We start from the raw sequence: 21467 nt of genomic DNA, 5'->3' as shown, positions 1-21467 counted from the left end.
AAGATGAGCAGATGATTTTTAATGGTTTGAAAGATGAAAAGATCAGATAAAAGAATGATAACTGCATGGCAAAACAGTGGAGGCACAACCTTGGTGCCCAAGAATGTCACTGGGAGGACAAAGAGAGTCAATTTGTCTTTTTTTTTTTTTTTTTTTTAAATAGAGGCATGTTTATTTATTTATTTGTTTGTTTGTTTTGTTTATACATGCACTGGGTACAGTCAGAAGCGTGGGAGGGTGAGAGAATTCACCAGAGCCAGAGCGGGGAGCAGAGCAGGCAGAAGGACCGAAGTACACTGCTGAGGGGAGCAGCGGGCCGCAGGAGAGGTCTGTGCGCCATGTGGGACCCTCCTCCTGTGGTTGGGGAGCAGCCGGGGATCGAACCGGCGCCGCAGAGGCTGCGGGCAGGTTCACAACCCAGCGCTCAACCGCTGCGCCACCGGGGAGGTCCGAGAGTCAATTTGTCTTAAAGAACCCAAGGCAGGCTCAGAATTCAGAGGCTTGACCCCCAAATACATGCAGTTAACAAGTTTTGTTCACTCATGGTGAATAGATTTTAAGACACTGCCAGGGACCACCGCACATTTCGGGGAGGCCTCCAACAATCAAGAGAGATCAAAACAGTAAGACTGATGAGCAATAAAATTCAAGAGCAAAGGAAACAAACAAAAAAAATATCTTAAGACACCCTCAGAAAGATAAAAAATTGCATTAATGAGAGAGCCAAATGCTATTTAAAAATGTAACAGAATATAAAAACTCTTGTTTTCCTTTTTCTTCTATGTGGTATGCCTGCTAGTAATCAGTGACTTGATGCCAAGGCCACTGAGGCTTGGGAAGCAAACCGTATAGGGATACCCCACATAAAGCATGGCTGGGCCCAGGCACTGCAGAAGGCAAAGGAAGAGAGGAACATGAACTACATGGGCTATTTCCCTCCTGAAGTTCTTTTGTAGAATCTTTGCCTAGCTCTTGAAAGCCCAGGAGAATTCTGTAAGTTAAAAATAAGAAAAAAACCAAAGTATTCAATAGAAGGGCCAGAGTATACAGTCAAAGAAATCTCCAGAGGCAGAAAAGACAAAATGGAAAAAAGGAGGGGGGACAGGGAAATTAAGAGATCCATGCAGAAGTACTGGTCTAAAAGGTCCAACATTTGAATAAAAGGAATACCTCCCCCCCCCCAAAAAAAAAAAAGAGAAAATAGCAAAGAACAAAAAATTTCACTAGCAGGGTCTGCAGATTTAAAGTCCAACTGAATCAAAAGGGTCCATAATAAAGGATATGAAATTGCAGAATCCCAAGGATTAAAGGTACTAAACGCTTGCAGAGAAGGAAGGGGTTAGGAGGGGGATGATTATTATTATTTTATGTACAATACATCATACAATGTCAACATATTTAAGGACACAGTAAGAAATCAATAAAGTGTCTCTAGAAGTAAAAATTAGTTTCAACCTAAAATTCTATACTTTATCAAACAGACGTTTCAGAGAGGTTTTGATCTCCAAAAATGTCTGTCCATGTGTCCTTCCCCAGGAAAACGTGCTCCAGTAAAAACAAGAGAGTGTAACAAAACAGAGGGAAAAAGAAACTAGGATGTAAGGGATCCAACACTAGAGAGCAGTTATGTGAGATCCCAGATGACTTCAGAGATATCCCAGGAAAAGAGGCATAGAACAGGCTTAGGGAAAACCCAGCCTTTACTGGAGTAGAATTGACAAAAGGCTGGGGGAGGTTTTCACCAAGGAAAAAAAATGGAACAGAGATGTGTTTAAGTAGTTGGAAAATCCTTTTGATAGGCATGTGACAAATGTTGTAACATGGGAGGGGGGGCAGGGAGAAGAGCTGTTAGAAAACAGTGAATATAGTCGAGAAATTAATTCAACCACAACAAAAGAAAAATGGGAAAGAAGGGAGACCAGCCAAGGAGCTACTTACTGCATTTAGCTGTGTGAGATGCTGGCTAGGAAAAAGAGGATTGGGTTATCCTGGAAAAGTGCAAAAGTGCTCAGACTTCAAAAATATTTGGAAAAACAATGAAGGGCTTACAAGGAGGAGACACAGACAGAATGACATGGCTCCGCAGTCAACAATATCTGTGAAGTCATAATAACAAACACGGATTCTCATTTAGTAAAAACTGTGATATATGCTGAGGGACCAAAGGGAGGGAAATAAGGTCATGTGGAAGTGAGGAAGCTGAGCTTTCATTTGCTACGACAGAAGTCAATAGACAGTGCTAAAAAGTAACACACACTATACTTTGTTACTTGGGATAAAAATAAGATTAAAAAATTGAGGCAACATATTTTAAGGCAGAACTTTATACCACAACCATGCTACTAAACTTAAATACCAGAACGCTCAAAGAATGGGCACTACTTTCTTGTATACATTTGATAACTAGGAAAATAGAAGAAATCTTTAAAATCTACAAAAGAGGTCCAGGCTAACTGTATTGGGTCCATTATACTTTTCAGGAATCATGGCAGACATACTTTTAATTCAAACTGTCAATTTCTTAACTTTTCAACTGTTTACTTACATGATTTAAATGGTTGCTCTTCCTCTTTTCTCGCACTAAGAATAAAAAAAATTAACTGATCAATTCTGATACAAATGCCATAGAAAAATAAAAGTAGTTGCTAATTATCTGATGGATTATCAATATACAAAGTAAGATGAAATTTCATTCTATTTTTAAAGTAATTTCCAACAAAATTTATAATTTAAGTCACCTTGCAAGATGAATCTCATAAAGTAAAATCTAAAAGCTTAATTTTAAAACAAAAAAACCCTTAGAGTGTGAGAACAGAATGATGCTTACCACAAGAGGTGGGGTGAGGGTAGGAGAAACTGGTGAAGGTAGGTGATTGGATGGTGGCAGATGGTAACTAGACCTCTGGTAGTGGATGTGGTTTCATACATATATATGTCAAGGTACAACATGTAAACCATGTTACCTCAATTAAAAAAATTTAATTAAAACTTTTATATTCTGAACTAGCAGGTATTTGATATTACATACAAATGAAAGATCTCCACATACAAAACAAAAGAGCAAAGCAAATTAGGCTAGGTGAAAATTTTAGCTAGTAGTAAAATTTACTTGTATATCTGAACTGCTGCCCAGTAGTATTTTCTTTTCTTTTTTTTTTTTTAAAGATTTATTTATGCATACAAGAGCTGGGTTACAGGCCAGAGATATGGGGGGCGGGGGTGGTGGTAAGAGGATTCACCAGAGACAGAGTGGGGAACAGAACAGGCAGACTGACTGAAAGACACCACTGAGGGGAGCATCGGGCGAGAGAGGAGAGGTCTGCTGCACCATGTCAGCCAGCCGGGGATCAAACTCATGCTGCAGAGGCTGCAAATTGCTTCATAGTGTGGTGCTTAACCCCCTTCATCACTAGGGAAACCCCTGCCCAGTAGTATTTTCTAATTCTACACTTATACACCACTTACTTTAATTACCAGGATCTAACAGGTGACAGTTCCAAGAACCAGTTTCTGGCCAAGAACTAATCTCTTCTAGATGCATCAGTAGCTCTGGAAGCATCCAGACTTACACTTACAGGGAGTCTACTAAAAGGTCTTACTAAAAAAATTAATGGGTCTTTAGACAACTGGCAATTAACCTATCTTGTTACTAAAAGGAGTGTGCAAGCCTAATTCAACGTATCTACAACACACAACAGCATCTTGCTTTAACAAAGATTGGAAGAATGAAAGCTCTGGAGACAGTTTGGGCAACACATTTTCCCACAATGCCCCAATCTCCTCTCCCCCACCCCCACCCCAGAGCTCAGGACAGGCAGCAGAGGCACACATTACTTATGACTGACTGACAGGGGATGGGACAGTTTTTTTGTTATTGTGTCCATAGTCTATATATGAGAAGCCCATGGTTCTGGAAGAAACTGCGAACTATAGGAACTCTAACCAGAAAAGATCTGCTCAAGACAGACAAAGTATACCAACACTGTGAAAATGCACATTAGACACCCCCCTCATTTTTTTATTGTGCTTCATTTCTTCAAATACTATGGAACTCTGACTTTTTGCATGCCTGCTGCTATAATCAACTGAAAGATTTGGTTATATGTGGCTTTTCTTTAAGCAAATAACTAGATAAAACAAAAATGTTAGGAAAGTTAAGTAAGCAAGCAGGAAAACTAAAAAGCCCATAGTTCTGGATTCTCACCCTAAAGCAAGCAGAAATAGTTTCCAGTTACACCAGTTTCACAGGCCGAGGTTAACCTTCTGGGAATCCAACAGCGCAGGTTTGCTTTGCTATGTCCTGGCACCGCATTACATTAGAATGAGAAAATTTTGAACAGCTTAAAGTTCTGAGTATCATAAATCTGGACTTGAAACTGGACTCATGTGATTGATCACTGTGTAAAATGGGGCCAAAACTATAGATTCAATCCCCATATACAAATTCATTTTCATTTGTTCAAATGAAAACTGTCAATCTAAATCCTACCATTTGTCTTTAAAACCAGACGAATGCTCTTTGGAACAAGGGGAAAAGGACAAAGTAGTATGTAGAAATAGACCACATCGAAATCATGTGGCCAATTGGCTGTGTTGATAAAGAGGTGGCAAAATGTGTAAACAGACTATGTGTTCTCTTCACTAAAGCAATAACTAAAGGAAAGTATTTCACCACATAGTAAATTAAATAAAACAAGCGAATACACAAAAAAGTGAGACACTTAAACCAATGCACGAATTCTTCTAAATACTTTCTAATAGACAAAACAGAAACAGTTTTCACTCTTTTTCTCAGAGGAAAAAGAAACAGTCTTACCATCAGTTTGAGATTTGCTCAGGAAAATTGTGCTTGCCCTTGGATGGTCAGAAGGGTTTGACTCCAAAGCTAAGTCTGTAAAGAAAGAAAAGGTTTGATAATTTAGTTGAGTAGAGACATGATTTTTTTAAATAGCTACACATCAATTTTAATTACTTTTAACAGTCTTGGGAAGAGATTTTAGTAATGATAAAAAGACAATTTTAGAAAACAAAAATTCTGGTGGGAAATAGCAAAATTAAAGAATCTCTCTACATATCTGTAGAATAAAAACCAGATTATGTCTTTTTCTTTAACTTGCACCGAAATGCAACTTTTACATGAATCATGTAGGCCTTCCCCTTCCTACTTATCAATCAAAAAATATAGTCATCCTCCTTTATGCTGCTATTACTAGTACATTCCAGGAACAGTCTCAAGAAAAAAGTTATGCTGTGACCAATTACTGTCAGATACCAGCTAATATATTAAATATGCCAAAACCAAGTAAGCTGTTTTTGGCAAATGTCCTTAAAACAATCAAATGGCTCATTTTAACTCCATTCAACAAATGAACTCATTTAATTAGCTGTGCTTTATTTGGGGACTGACTGTTGATTGCAGCAGATTTAAGAGGATTGCATAAAAGTTCAATGTTCTAATCTATAGGATTATGTCTTCCATGATAAGTTATGTCTAATTTGTGCCCTCAATTTCCTGTTAAACTCTCACTTCTTCCTTCCATGCCATGTGAATTAATTTGGGGTTTCAATAACAGTACTTTCTAAAGCAGACCACAGGGCTGCTTGTAAATATTTCAGCTGTACCTAGTGTAAAGGGAGGTAGGGAGGTTGTCTGCTGGCAGTTCACTCTGCACCAAGATGGAGGTAGCATAGTCCTTTTAGTCAATACAGGACAGGTCCTTGAAGTTTTATAAAGGAAACTTTGCCACCATATGGGATCATAACATAATCACTAAAAAAGAAAAACCACCTTATGATATTTCTCAAAAAGATTCACCTCAAATCACTTAACCAAACTTGTAAGAAACTGGACCAAGATCCAGAGAGACTTTGTTAGGGCATTATTTCCCAAACAACAAGTAATAATTGTTCTATTTTATATATATGGGGTTTTGGTGATCAAATTGAAATATACTATATCCCTGGCTCTTAGAGAATCAAAATGCACATGTAGTAAATACTAGCTCAGCATTTCACAAACTTACATGAAATTACTTCCTCTGATAAATACATATAGAATCTTATATGAACATAATTTGGGACCTCCTGATGTAATAGGGATCTGAACTATCCATTTTTATGGTACAGCTAAAACTAGAAATTTACATAGCTAAATCAACTGCTCTGTTCATGGAAATTCCTTCACTGAATTTGAATTTATTAAGCTACTTTTGAAGAAACTGTGCTATTCAACATTTTTATGTAAAGGACTCAAGAATTATCCCCCCCACACACACACATATTTGAAAAATAAGATGTTAGCTATTTGAAAAAAAATTAACTCAGTTGTGCAAAGTGACAAGTGGAGACTTTCACGGCTGCCTATAAACTAAGGTTTCTGAAAGATTCATGACTACTTCCTACCAAAAAGAAAGCAAATGTACATTTGAATCTGAAAAATAAGTAGAAATATTTGTAGAAATAACCATATTATGTGTCAATACCTATGGTATGATAAAGTTTAATAAGTTTCAATAGAAGTCCAGGAAAAGGTAGTAGCAAAGAGGAGCAGGCTTTATTTTTTTTTATAAGATTTATTTATGCATACAAGAACTGGGGTACAGACCAGAGGTGCAGGGGGTGAGAGAATTCAACAGAGACAGAGTGGGGAGCAGAACAGGCAGATTGACTGAAATACACTGCTGAGGGGAGCAGCGGGCGAGTCAGGAGAGGTCTGCTGCGCCATATGGGTAGCTCCCTGGCGGGGGATCGAACTTGTGCTGCAGTGGCTGCAGATAGTCTCATAGGCTGCGTCTTAACTCCCTGCGCCACCAGGGAGGCACGAGGAGCAGGCTTTAAACACACACACACACACACACACACACACACACACACACACAAACTCCCTTCCTCCCTCCCCACCACCTCCTTCCAGCCAATATATGCTACTATGGATCTAAATACAAAAAAAAAAATCAAGAAGACTGGGTTAAATAGATGACAACATGCAAAAAGAAAACAAAATCATCCCAAGTGACAAAAAAACTGGCACTTTCTCTACCACCCTAGAGTTCTAGGGTGCCACATGACCCAGGGCTGGCCAATCAATCACAGTTGCCCTGGTACCACCTAAGAACCAGCTGCCCTGGTACCACCTAAGAATCAGAGGAGAAAGGCAGAGCTGTAGGACCCTTAGCTAATCTGGAGTGGCCACATGTTCCCCAGGCCATCGTGAGAAGTTAGTCTTTTTCAGGAGAGATCAACAGAGAACAGAACAGATAGTTCTGAGATTATTTAATTCCTGGGTTAAGCAGTGCCTAATTTACTCCATAAACTTCTGTTATTCAAGTCAATAGATTTTTAAAATTCTAAGCTATTTTGAGATAGGTTTTCTTTAACCTGCAACTAAAAGGGACCAGGTTAATCAGCAGTACAGCTGGTCTCATTAAAGGTGGGGTTAGTAAAAATCAGCTGCTCATTTCTTTAACAGATATCATGAAGAGAAATTTCAAGAATCAAAATAATGCTTTACAATGACCCGCAAACTCAAAACCATACTTTTCGTTTCTTTCCTTACACATCTTTAAAAATAGCTCTAATCCATGTACAACTTAAGACCTGCTTTGTTACTGACAAGTGATACCCACACTGCAGTATACTGATTGTTCAATGAACACATAATGACCCATCAAGTGTTGTTCCTTTAGCTAACCCCTATTGTTGGGTTTTAGGTACTTACAAAGTTCTTAAAACAGCACGAGAAATTCCACATATATAAAAAAATTTCCACATACGGTAAAAAAGGGGCTTTTAAAATATATTTTAAAATTGCTTTAGAAAAAAATCTTCAAAAGTCATGGCGCAACTGTAGTGCTACACTGCTCTCTAAAGAAGATGGGGTCTGATCAGCTACTCCCGTCACACTAGCTTTACAGCTCCTACACCATCTTGGAACACTTGAAAAAAAATCCTACTAATGTGAATGGGGGACCTCACTGTGGCCCTACTTGGTATTTCCTTGATTACAGTTTGGCCATTTTCCACTTCTGACCATTTTTCACTTCAGTGAGCTGCCTATTATTTATATCTACAAGGGCCCTAATGTTGCATGAGGTTTTCAGAAACATTAATCATCTTAAGCCTGCAACATTTTCTATATAACTTGCATGTTTTGCTAATGACAAATACCACTGTATTTTATAGAATGAATATTTAAGCCATTAGACAAACTCCAAACAATATTTCTGCAGTCTCCATTAACTCTTTTCCAAGAGCCTAAGGAGTCTAAGATAATTGCACTATACTACTGTCACAAAGGTATGATGACCAACTATTAAGCAAAACATTATACCATTCCCCACCACCCCCAACAAGCACACATGCATGCATGCACACAAAATGATTTAGAGAGATGTCAGGAAATTACTGTGCATCTTACATGTGAATCCTCCCTAAAATTATTTCTTTAGAAACCTCGAACAATGTTTTAATCTAGGAGAAATATTCTTGAGCTCATGATTAGGGGTTATGAATTAAAACTGTATTTTAAGACTCATCACTTTTGTATTATCAGTTCAAATTGCAATTTAATTTGACAGCATGATAGACTCATGCAGGAAAAGTACAACTTCAAAAAAAAATTATGCTTGAATCTTCATATAAACATTCCTCAGAGAAAGAATCTAAAACATCACTTGACATTGAATACTGCTTTCCTCTAATTTAAGATCCTATCAATTGTAAGATCCATCTCAATTGCAAATTATTAAAAATGTGAAAATACAGACAACTTAGAATAAATGAAATGTACTAATAAAGGCTGTGTTAAAAATATGCAATCACAAACTGTAAATAAATGACTTTTCCTAGTCAAAATGTTAGAAGAGGGTAGTGACCAAGAAATCTGAGAGAAGCAGCATATTTCAGAGATTTCAATGTGTTACAATTAAACAGAAGATGTCAGCAGTTTCTAGGCTAGCTGCTGGGCACCTGTTTACTCACTGGCTTCTGCACTGACTGAACTGCTCTATCATTCCTAGTCTATATACTACATTCCTTCTGTGGCCAGTAACACAAACAATTTAAGCCTTACAATGATAATGGAAATTTGTGATTTTTCTGTCATAATGTCAACACTTTTCACCCCAAGTCAAGGTAATTCCATGGAAATTTGTGATTTTTCTGTCATAATGTCAACACTTTTCACCCCAAGTCAAGGTAATTCCTACCTGACGGCCTTGGGTAGGTCTCCTCTCCAGGAGATACACAACCTATTCCTATGTCCCCCAGCCTACAGCCTGCCTGCGTCTGTTTTCCTAACTGACAATTCCAACTCTGGCTTCCAAGCCACTTCTGTATCTGGCTTTACCTTGGATTTCAGTCTGGTCTTGTTTTAATTCTCAATCCATGTTAGTGACCATGACTAAGATGTGACATTTCACAAGTGAAAGTATACCTTCCTTCCTTCACATACTTCTGAAAAGCACTCTGCTTGATTTCTTGGATTTTTAAGAACATTTCCAGTTTGCAGGTTACTTCCATTTAATTCAAATTATGCAAGTTTGCTGCCTTAATCTAAAAAGTTACTTTAACACACACACGATGCCATCCAAAGAAAGCCTATAATCAGTCATTCTATAAATTTTATTCCTATAAGCCATATATCCTTATCTAGCAAGTTGTTTTCAATCTTGAACAGTTTGATTTATACCTGAGTCTTTCTCCTCATTTGTAAAAGATACAATTCCCATACTATCTTGAGGATCAAGTGAAACGCAAGACATATACACTATGGAAATAAGTGGCAAAACAAAGCCTTTGCAAATTAATTCAAAAGCAAAAGGTGAACATTTAGCATTCTTGGGAAGTATACAAAAAATATTCACTTATTACCCACATCCAAATATCTTTACCAAATATGTGTTCTGGTTACCCACTATAGGAACGGGGTTAATAGTCAGCAAGATTTTCTTCTAGTGCTTTTATTTTTAAAAATAAGAAAAAACATATTATCCCTGCTTCTAGCACGTAATTACTCTTATGCCCTCATTTTGCTTTTTTCAGGTAATGTATCCTGGAGATGTCACAGCCATAAAAGAGAGCTCTCATCCTTCTTTAGTGTTTTTGTTTTACCAGTCCCTTACTGGACATGAATTATTTCCAATATTTTGCTATTGAAAATAATCCAATAGGGCTTCCCTGGTGGCGCAAGGGGTTAAGCGCCGCATTGTGAAGCGATCGGCAGCCTCTGCAGAGTTTGATCCCTGGCCAGCCAAGCGAGCAACCCACATGGCGAAGCAGACCTCTCCTGTCTCGCCTGCTGCTCCCCTCAGCAGTGTGTTTCAGTCAGTCTGCCTGTTCTGTTCCCTGCTCTGTCTCTGGTGAATCCTCTCACCCCCAACCCACCCACCCCACATCTCTGGCCTGTACCCCGGCTCTTGTATGCATTAATAAATCTTAAAAAAATAAATAAATAAAAAACATTAAGTTACCTACACAGCATAGCATTTAAAAAAAAAAAGAAAATAATCCAATAACAACTCTGACTGTGCTTTCATATTTGCAGGGTACATCTTCAGGATAAATTCCAGGAAGTAGAATTTCTGGACTCAATGTATCTGTAGTGTTGTGAAACTGTGCCAAATTCCCCTTCATGAAGTCAAACCATTTCACATTTCCACCAGCACCAAAGAAATGATGTGTCAAGTTTCAAGAAAGAAAACTAGAGTATAGTTTTATTTTGCATTTGTGTGTGAATTCATGTTAAGGGTCATCTGCATTTCTTCCTGTGACTTGTCTGTTTTTGTTACCTATTTTTAGATTCACTGAATTTCTTCATATCAGCTTATATTTTAGATCCTCGTAGTCTTTTGTTCAAACCACTATTGGCTCTCACATGAACCACTGCACCAGCCTCCTAATTGGCCTCCTACTTCCAGCTTTGCCTGTACTACAATTTATTCTCACAAAGTAACTAGTCTGATTTTTTCCCCCTAAAGAATAAGCATCACCCCCCCCCCCTTGCATAGAATCCTCCAGTGCTTTCCCATTACAGTTAAGACTAAAATCCAGCTCTCCTGTCAAAGGCCCACTAGGCATACAAGTGGGAGATTCTACCTATTCCTCCTGGAATCCTTTTTACTCTGCTGCAGCTAACCCAGTTGTCTTAACCCACACATAACCACATTCCCATATGAGTAATTCTGCATGAAAACCTCTCCTCCCACATTCTCACATAGTTCCCGCTCACTTTTTGGCCTGCTCACATGCCATTTAAGGAGAACAGCCATCTTTAATCAGCCCATGTAAAACTGCCCTCCTTCCCAGTCCATTACCTTCTTCTATTTTCTTCCCAGCACCTCATTACCTGACACTGAGAATTTATGCCTTCTCTATTCTTAAGCTCCCTCTAGAATACAAGCACCTTGGATAGGGTAGAGGCTTTGTCTTGAACACCTCAGTCTATTCTGCACCTGGAACAATGTTCAATAAACAGCCATTTCAGTGCATTCAAAGTCAGTTAAGTTTCCCACAATTTTCTTTTATTGCCTAAGATGTCTTCTAATGCTATCTTTTGATTTGTCATCTAAAACTTTCAGATCTGTTAAGAGTGGTAGTGAGACAGGCTACTATCAAGAACCACAAAAACCTAAAAAAGGTACTCTATGGTTCAGATAAAAACCAATAAAATCTTTAATTTAGGATAAGAAAATTCAGGGTAGTCATTTTGATTACAAAATGACTAAGCCCGTGAACAAAAGTTACAAGAAAAAGTAAGTACAGCATTTGAATTCTATAGGCAGGTATAACTCATGAGTTTTAATCAATGTGCCCAGAATAAAAGTACTGTCATGGTAGTGTATATGGTTTTACTATAAAAGACACCAAACTAAAAAGAGTGGGTAAATGATGACTGAACCATCTGATGGTTCAGAAAACAGTTATTAAAAGGCATGTAACAGATAAGCATTAGCATGGGAATACATCCTGGGGAATTTGCTAGGTATTAAGAACCTTTGGCCTGTACCCCAGTCATCGCTTTAAACAAAAAAACAAAACTTATAAAAGCTGCATATAGGGCAAACCCATTTTTGTAAAATAAACAAAATGCTATTTTCATACACATACAAAGGTTCAGGAAGAAGAACACCAGAACATTAGAGGTTCTGCATATTCTGAATATGCATGAATGACTTTTTAAAATTTTCTAAATTGTTTACCTCAAATGTTTAATAGTATCATCAAGAAAGAAAAAAAAGGTCCTCCCTGATGGCATAAAGGGTTAAGCACAGCACTGCAAAGCTATTCGCAGCCTCTGTAGCAAGAGTTCCATCCCCGCCAGGGAGCAACCCACATGGCGCAGCAGACCTCTCCTGTCTCGCCCACTGCTCCCATCAGCAGCGTATTTCAGTCAGTCTGCCTGTTCTATTCCCCGCTCTGTCTCTGGTGAATCCTCTCACCCCCTGCACCTTTGGCCTGTATCCCAGTTCTTGTATGCATAAATAAATCTTTAAAAGAAGGAAAAAAAAAAAAAAGATTTAGGATAGTTACTGGAAAGAGCTCTGTTGCTCAGCTTTTTCCAGATCATACTGCCAATTCGTTCCCTGCCCTCATGTCTCAGGAGGTAGGGGAAAGGGATATTTGAGAGTACCTTTAGTCAATAAATTAGCAAAGTTCCTAAGGTTAGCACATAAAAGTCTATTGGAAATTTTGAGTAATAATAAAATTGGAAAAGAAGTCTTCAGTATCTTAGTTTGTGTCAAAAATACCACTGTCAGTTATATCAGATATACTGTTAAGAAAAAAGCAAGGAAGAAAAATACTTTTGAGTCTATCTGAAATCTATACTAGGTTCGTAGGAATATCTCTTTGAAAAAATCGCTTGAAGAAGCCAGGTTTTTCTGAAATGTTTCAGAATGAACAAAGCAGAGCATCATTTATGTATGATTTTGTCTAAGTAACCAAACAATTCTTCATTGTAGAAAAGTAAAAATGTTTTACATTTAAGTAGGTTTTTTTATTTCTCAGTTTCCAGGGAAACGGATATAAAATTGCCTGAAATAAAGATATTGAGAGCAAACTTTCCACGTGCTGCACTTTAAATTCGGCGTTCTGACTTGTTTCTATGGAAACTTAATAGACAAATGCTGAAATTGAGGTTTTTCTTATCACTTTATTGAATGCCAAAGATTTTTAAGAAAAATTAAAATAAAATTTAATTATCATGCTAAACAAAAAGGTAACTTCTGTACTCACGAACTTTATTTTTTTCAACTTTTTGATTTATCATAACCCAACGCTTTATGCTTGGTACCTTACCTGCCCTCTTACCAGTTTCTCTTAAAAGTCCCTCTGTTCAGGACATTCTTTTTTTTTTTTTATAGAGGCATGTTTTTATTTATTTATTTGTTTGTTTGTTTGTTTATACATGCACTGGGTCCAGTCAGAAGCCCGGAGGGTGAGAGAATTCACCAGAGCGAGAGCGGGGAGCAGAACAGGCAGAAGGACCGAAGTACACTGCTGAGGGGAGCAGCGGGCGGCAGGAGAGGTCTGCACGCCATGTGGGACCCTCCTCCGTGGGCAGCTTCGCAACCCAGCGCTCAACCGCTGCGCCACCGGGGAGGCCCAAGTTCAGGACATTCTTAACTCCAATTTGAGGTCAGGAGAACAAACTCTTTAAAATATATCAACCCACTTACTGACTGGTCAACTCAGACTACTTCATCACCACTACTTTTTATTCTTACCCATTATAATGAATGTATACAGGATGTAAGTAGTCCAAAATAAACTATGAATGGAAATAATCAAGCCTGGAGAGTAAGTTCTGAGATAAGTCTACTTTATGGATAAACTATAAAGCATAAGATGCACTCTTTACAGAGTTTTTAAGCACCCGAAGAACAGATTATGTGTATCTACCAGCTTCTGTGTCAGTCTCTTCTGTTCAGAAGTTGTTATAGTTATTTCAGATCTAAGTCGCAGCTTCTTTATCAGTAAGTAATACAGGGAGAACATAGGTGGTCTTATTTGTAGTTGGAAGGGCCAGACGAGAGATACATGAAAATGTGTAGTAAATCTTAAAAAAGAATTATATAAAGGAACTGTTTTGGTCTCTCATCTAACACTACCCATTTACTAACTAGCTGACAAAATCGTAAGAGACTTACTTTACAGCACCAAAATGAGCAAAAGTTTGCAACGCTTTGTGTTTAAAGGTGCAAGCAATTAACTTACATAATTTATTCTTTCACAGTATTTGTCTATCCTGAAAAATGAGAACCTCCCAACTACAAATCCATGTCCATCAGATCGGTGAATGCACAGGCCTAAATATTCTAAATTTTAAAAAAAAGAAATAATTAAAAAACCCAACCGAAGTTTAAAAAGGAGAGCCATTTCCTCTATAGTAATGAAATCATCTCTGGCATAGAAATCAAACAAACGGGACATTCCAGCTTTGACATTTTCATGATACAATGTTTTCTACTTCAAAGAACAGTCTTCATTAAAGAGCCACGTCATTACCCAGAATTATCTTTACCTAGTCATCCCTTTCCAAAATTCTAGAGAAAAAAAAAAAAAAAATCAAGACACTCCTCGCCCTCTCTTCTCCCCTCGCCACGACCTGGCCGTTTTGTCAGACGAACAGCGTTCTCAGAGCTGAACGGGATTCTCGGCGGGGAGAGGGGAGAGGCGGAGGGGGGTGTCGGAAGGAGACTTGGAGACACGTTCTTGTTTTTTCTCTTTTGAAACTTTTGACCAAATGTCTCGCGAACCACCCCACCTCCCTCCTTTTAAGCGGTCTGTTAAGACCCAGAAGCAGGACTGAAGACATCTGGGTTTTCAAGCGAGTATTTTCAAGTCATCACAACTCCCCGCAGGTTCTCCTTTGAATTAAATAAATAAAAAAAAAAATCTAAAAGCTCTTTCTCTGCAGCCCTGGCACTAACATTTCACCCCCTTCAAAAGCATTTAAAGTCCCCTCTCCCACCATTTCCTTTCTACCCGTGCTCAATGTACAACTGGGAGGAATAAAGCAGCTTTCATCGAGGCGACCGAAACATCAGCCGACTTTCAGACACCGAGTGCTAAGTCCCTCTCCACTCTGAGTTTTAATAAACCCTAAAACATCTGCGTCTCAATCGCCGCGAAGCGCCCAGCACCTAACGGGCGGGGAGGCAGGTGCCATGCAGCCCTTACCTGGTGGCCTCACCTGGCTGCCAACTGCATAGAGAAGGGAGAGGAGAGGGGGGGCGCGCACTCTGCAGCTGGGGTGCTCTTCGTGGAGAAAAAGGACAGAATGCACGAGGAAAGTCTCCCGTCCCGAGGGACGGGCAAGCAGAGGGTCTCAGACCGGGTCTGAGGGGAGTTCGAGGCGGCGGCGGACCGGGCGCCCGGGCTCGGCGGGAGCCCGGGAGAGGCCGGCCCAGCGCCGCCGCCGCGGAGGGAGGGAGGGGGACGGGGACGGGGACCGGGACGGGGGCGAGGCGGGGTGGGGACCCCGAGGCCGAGCCGCCCCGACCCCGGGGCTCGGCTCCGGGGACGCCGCCTCGGGGCTCGCCCTCCCGGGGGCCCCGCGGGCGGGCGGGCGGCCGGCGGCGCCTCTCACCTTCCGGCATCTCGCGGTCGCTGATGTGCTGCAGGTGGTGGCCCTCGCCCGCCCCGAGGTCCAGCTCGGCCGGCTCCAGCGCAGCCGGCGCCGGCGCCACGGCCACCGCGTCCCCGGCCGCCGCCTCGTAGATCTCCGCCTCGGAGTCCGGCGCGGCCGCCTCCGCGCGCCGGCCCGGCTTGGGGCTGGCATTGGGGGACACGCAGCAGGACGGCGCGTTCCCCATGGGGCGCCCGCGCTCCCCGCCGCCGCGGCCGGCCGCGCTGGCCCCCCGACTCCGCCGCGCTCAGCCGCCGCCCCCTCCCCCAACAATGGCGAGGCCGGCCCCGGGCGGCCCCGGGCTGCGCCGGGGGAGCGCCGCGCCCGCCCGCAGGCTCGCCCTCGCCCGCGGTCCGCCCCGCCGCCGCCGCCGCCGCCGGGCCCGGGCAGGGCTCCGGCCCCGGCCGCACCCCCGCTGCCGCGCCGCCGCCACCTCCCCCGAGCCAACTAGTCTGTCAGGGCGGCGACCAGGCCGGCTTATTTAAAAGGGGTGGGGACCCGGCGGACGCGGCGCGGCGCAGCCACTGCCCGGGGAGAGCGCGGCCGCGGCTCCTCCTCCTTCCGCAGCCGCCTCCCGAACTGAAGGCCGCTCGCCCGGCGCGCGCAGACCAACCGGAGCGCGCCCCGAGGTCACCTGGTTGCCGGGGGCCAATCAGCGCCTGGAGCCCCCGGCACGCGCCCGCCCCGCCGCCCGCGCACGTGACTCGCCATGCCCCGCCCCCGGCCCGCGGCGGCTCCGCCCCTCGCGCCGCGCGCGCGCTGGGGACTCGGGTTTCCATTCATCGGCGGCAGCCCCGAGCCCCGGGTCGGGCGGGGAGCGCGGCGGGCCGTGGCGCGTCAAAGTCGCCCCGGCTCGGCGGGCTCTTCGGAAAGCCGGGGCCGGCGAAGACCCGAGCTGGTGAGCCGCTCGGTTGCCCGCGGTCCGACAGCTGACTCGTCTGATGGGTTGCCCCCCGAACTTAGCTGCCCCTGAGTAACGTTGACCGTTTCCCTGAATAAATGCTCCTCCTCGCCCGCCCCCCGAAAAGTGTGAATAGGGTCACCCGCAACTTGAGCACGGCAAACCCCCCGCCCCCCGCCCCGAGGCCCCGGTCCTACGCTTAAAAAAGGGCTGTGGCGGTGAGTCTGGGCTGGGACAAGTCACCCCGCCACGTCCCCGTTAGTCGGAAGGGACCGAACTCGTCCCGCCCAGCTCGGAATTGCTGGGATGCACCAGCTCGATTTTCCTCCCTGCTTCTCCCTTCCAGGAGGGGGCTTCCAGGTTTTCCTTCTTGCGCCAACAACGACTAAAACACGATTTTCTCGAACAAAATTGAGCACCACAAAATGGGGTGCCGAGGTCCTGATTTGATGAAGATGACGGTAAACACTCGGCAGGATTTCTATGCGCCGGGCCCGGTGCCAAGCGAGGAATTCATTTAATCCCCCTCAATAATCTTTCGGTTGAAGAAATTGCGACGCAGGACTTCAATAACTTACCCCAGGTCACATGCTTGCCCAGGGGTGGAGGCAGGATTTGATTCCGCATAGTCTGGATCCCCACCGCTCTATCGTGATTATCAGGAAACAAAGTAGAAGTATAACTTGGGAGGAAGTGACATTGTGTGTCAGGATTTTCTTCTTTAAAGTTAGGACAACTTTTTGATGTGGGTTTTAAGATGTTTCCCTTTTATTCAACATGAAGTTCCCCCGTGCACCAGGCACGCTCGGTGTGAAACACTCCTGCCCTCCTTGAGCACTGACAGATGAGAAAACAAAGTCTTAGACCCACAGATTGTCAGAGGTCACACTGCTGGAAAGTGTTTACATCTGGGATTCCAACCTAGGTGTGAATGGAACCTAGGTTGAGCTTTCTACTAAAATGTGGATGCTGGTGTGAAGAGTTTGATTTTTGCCTTGGAAACATGAGACCAGTTGAGTGGTGTGAAGTGCAGTTGAGTCAGGTCCGCAGTGAGATCAACTCTGGACAAAGAGGACAGACACTTATTATTCATCCAAGAGAAGAATGAGGCTTCCAATTAAAGGCAGTGGAAGTAACAGAGGGGAAAGGATTCCAGAGCATTTGGGAGGGAGAACAGAAGTCCTTGGTGGCTGGAAATTGTCAGAGGGGAGGCCAGATGGGCACTATGGAATCAAATTCTGCCTCCACCCCTGGGTGGAGTTCTGGCTGGTGACTGGGTGGAGAGTGGTGGCTTACTTTCTCCTAGATAGAGAATGGAAGAAGAGGAATATATTTGGGCTCTGGTAAGTGAAACATGGAAATGGAACTGTCTGGTTGAACATGGGAGATAAACCTCTGTATGCTAAATCCGTTTTGTGTTATCCCCACTTATGTTTTTTGTTTTTTTTTTTTAAAAAAACCCACATATTAAACCAAACCCAAAAAAGTAATTGGGTACATTTCCTCAAGTGGAATATCACTAAGAATATTACATTTTTTAGTGATTACTTTCATGGACCAAGTTGCAATCTATAGCTTTAGTAAAGGAGGCGTCCAGTATAAAGTAAAACTTAAATGAAAACACTTAACGTTTTGTTGACATGAGAATATATAAAAGTAATTGAAACCACTGGCACTGAGAGATTGCCTTGAGAAGATATGTATACTAAGAAAGAAAAAGAAAAAGGAGACTTCGAGAACAGGGAGATTTAAGTGACATTTAAGTGAAGCCTGCAAAGTGAACAAGGGAAGTATTGATCAGGAATGGTCGATCAGATGAGGCGGGATCATATCTGCTTCTTATTTCTGTAACAGCAGCATCTAGTTCAGGACATAATTCCCTAAACAGGACATAATTGGGGAGGGAGGGAAATCTACAAATACTATTAACTGTGGCAAGTAGGTTGGGGGGGGGGCGGTGGATGTGAGCTGAACGGCAGGCAGTGAGTAAAGAAGAGTGAATTTGACAAACTGAAGGAGAGGCTTCCTAAACATCTGACTAAAAAGAGAGACATACAATGAAGGATGCTTTTTGTTAAGATTAAAAAAAAAGTGAGTATATTTACATGTTAAAGGGTAAGAGTCAATGGAGTAAAAATAAAGTTGGAAGTTAGAGAAAGAAGAAATAATGGAGCAAGTTCTCCATGAAGGCAGGAGTGAACGCACTCCAGAGCAGGCATAAATTAGCTTTGTGCTGAGAGGAAAGCAAGGGAGGAGAAAGGACCTGGGTGGTCATAGAGACATTTCTGGTAAAGGGGATGTTTAGGAAAAGCTCATCTGATGACCTCTATTTTACTCTATTTTAATAGATTTCTGTTTGGAAAGCTGCTCTGGGACAGAAAGGACACCATGCACAGAAGGATACACTTCAAAATGCTCCATATACCTAACAAAAACCAAATAATATCTTTCCTTGAAGATGTGGGAAGATTGGAAGAGCCATAACCAGGGCCTCCCTGGTGGTGCAAAGGGTTAAGACGCAACCTACGAAGATGTCTGCAGCCACTGAGTTCTGTCCTCACCAGGGAGCTACCTCCATGGCGCAGCAGACCTCTCCTGACTTGCCCACTGCTCCCCTCAGTAGTGTATTTCAGATCTATCTGTTCTGCTTCTCACTCTGTCTCCAGTGAATCCTCTCACCCCCCACCCCACACATACACCTGGGCCCATTCCCCAGTTCTTGTATGCATAAATAAATATTAAAAAAAAAAGAAGAAAAGAGCCATAACCAAAGACCTCCAGTATAGTTACGTCAAAAGGTAGCAGGTAGAGCTAATTACTTTCCCCAAGTGGTTAAAAGAATTGCAGCAACTTTTGAGGAAAAGTGAATAGGAAAAAAATGACATGTAATTGCAAAAAGTATGAAACTTTACAAATCTTTTAATCACAAGACCAAAAAAATAAAAAATCCAGAGGCAGTGTCCCGCCTTTATTAAAAGCATAGTAGCAGGAAAAGGTCCCTTTAAAAATCTAGAAAGCAGGGATATTTAATATTTAATTTTTTTAAAGATATAAATAAGGTCTGGGGACAAAAATAAGCAAATCACTGTGGAATGGGAAAGGATTCATTGAAGCTCAGTTTCAGTAAATATCTAGTGAAATCCTTAAAACCTAGTGACTGCATTCCATGACAATAATATTGCCTGAAATCTGAGAACTGTCATTAGATACCATTTTGGATAATTCTTGTAGACTTGAGGCAATGCCTAATATTAAGTTACCAAATAATGCCCACATTTAACAACAACAACACACACACACAGATAGGAATACTCTTAAAAATTACAGAATTTTAAACTTGCTTAGCAGAAAAATATTGATATTGTTTAGAAAACATTTTGTTTGAAGAGAACACTGGAGAGAATTAAGGAAAAAAAAAAACATCTTTCCCTGACGTTGGCAATTCTGGGAGAACAAAGGGAAGCAAGTAAGTGGAATATGATTTGAATTAAGAGTTTGACTCAGAGAACCTGAGACCTTGTGTATGCCTGAGAGGATTTTCTGATTAGGTTTTTACTTGGTTCTGAAATAAATTCATTCATTTTATTCATTGAATTCCATTCAACACCTGAGCCCTTACCACCTGCCACACACTTTTTAGGTGCCGGGATGTTGCTTTGACCAAGATGAACAAGGACCTCACTCTCGTGAAATTTATCATCTAGTGCTTGGGGTGCGGGGGAGCAGTCAACAGACATATTACCCAGCATTCCTCAAACTCATGGTCCAGGATGACTACTACCAGAGAACAGAGTGGAAGAAAAGGAGGGAGAATTTTTTTCAGGAGATTGGCATAGTGCAATGTTTACATCTCATTGGCTTAAAAAAGTGTAGTCATTTGACCACACATAACTGCAAGACACTCAAAAATATAATCATATAGCTGAGAAACCAAGCTGAAGGAAAAACTGGATATCAGAAAGTCACTAGCACTCTATGCCATAATCCATAAGGAAAGACTAGACAAGTTTCAACTTAGAAGTAAAAATCACCATGGATAAAATTTCATAGGCTTTTGCAAATATATGAAAAACTTACACAATGAGTTCTGCAATGATCTTTTCCTAAAAGGACAGAAGAAATGGAGACAAGTTAAACTGTAGAAAGAAACTTAGATACAAAACAAAAATATTAAAAATTACTATTATACCTGATTTGATGGGAAACAGCCTGACTTCTCACAGTTCTGATTTCTGAACATTATAATCTGTATTTTTTTCATAACTGGAGCATTCAATGGTGCTGTTACTATCCACAGCCTCTTCCACCTGCCTCTTCCATTTGTTCTGAATTATTCTCCCACCTTTGTTCTTCTCACAGCATGTAGGTTGGATTCTGCCATGTGAGTCAGTTGAGATGAGAATGCTAATTTATTTGAAATTATGCTCTGAAAGAAATTTTAAAAGTCTGTTAGTTTGCCGTACTATCAGGATATCTTGTTCTCGGTGGACAGGTCAGTTCTGGCCCCAAATGTCCGCTGTGATTCAGTTCCAAACATCAGGGCATGCTATGAAGCAAGTTCTAGGAAGAACCTACCGTTTTAAGCCCATGAGTTTCCTTTTGCCTTCCTGGGTCCTTTAGTCCTCACTGTCTTAGAGTTTCATTGGTCTGAGTTCTAAATGAAATATCAAATCTTTCTCAGCCCACTGCTGGTGCTTCCTCAAGTCACTTCCAAGTAGGGCAGAAGAGCCTTTCTTTCTGGAAATGTCTTGCTCAGTTCCTACTTTTCTAGTACAGATGTGTAGGGTAAGGAAAAATGTCAGGCTTTTCTGCCCTCCTGCCATCAGGATAGATGATGGATCCCTGTGATCCTGAGTGCACGCCTGATGGCGGGCACCAGGAATAGGGTGTGAGCATAGGTAGATGGGATTCACCTGGGCTAAGACTGTGCTTTTAAGG

General features: G+C 41.9%; 1 protein-coding gene and 2 long non-coding RNA genes across 3 annotated transcripts in view; all 3 read right to left on the bottom strand.

Annotated features, from left to right (window-relative positions):
- The window catches only part of CCNYL1 (cyclin Y like 1), a 35823-nt gene extending 19739 nt beyond the window's left edge, over window positions 1-16084 (bottom strand). Inside the window, exons 1-3 of the mRNA XM_037523936.2 lie at window positions 15590-16084; window positions 4817-4891; window positions 2546-2580 (exon numbers count right to left, since the gene is read on the bottom strand). Of these exons, the coding sequence (XP_037379833.1) occupies window positions 2546-2580; window positions 4817-4891; window positions 15590-15815 (336 nt within the window). The 5' untranslated portion in view covers window positions 15816-16084. The remainder of the gene's footprint in view (window positions 1-2545; window positions 2581-4816; window positions 4892-15589) is intronic.
- Window positions 16085-17602: 1518 nt separating this feature from the next.
- LOC129146657 (uncharacterized) lies at window positions 17603-20730 on the bottom strand. The gene is made up of 3 exons (XR_008553642.1): window positions 20719-20730; window positions 20607-20632; window positions 17603-17831 (listed from the first exon to the last, which is right to left on the bottom strand). It is a non-coding gene; the product is annotated as an uncharacterized LOC129146657 (long non-coding RNA).
- Window positions 20729-21467, bottom strand: part of LOC129146656 (uncharacterized) — a 64047-nt gene continuing 63308 nt past the window's right edge. Inside the window, exon 3 of the long non-coding RNA XR_008553641.1 lies at window positions 20729-20955. This is a non-coding gene — a long non-coding RNA (uncharacterized LOC129146656). The remainder of the gene's footprint in view (window positions 20956-21467) is intronic.

This window comes from Talpa occidentalis, unplaced genomic scaffold, assembly GCF_014898055.3.
Source record: "Talpa occidentalis isolate TD23 unplaced genomic scaffold, MPIMG_talOcc4v2.1 talOcc4.3, whole genome shotgun sequence".
NCBI classification, from domain to species: domain Eukaryota; kingdom Metazoa; phylum Chordata; class Mammalia; order Eulipotyphla; family Talpidae; genus Talpa; species Talpa occidentalis.
The sequence above is the reverse complement of the archived record's forward strand: the minus strand, read 5'-3'. Positions and strand labels throughout refer to the sequence as shown.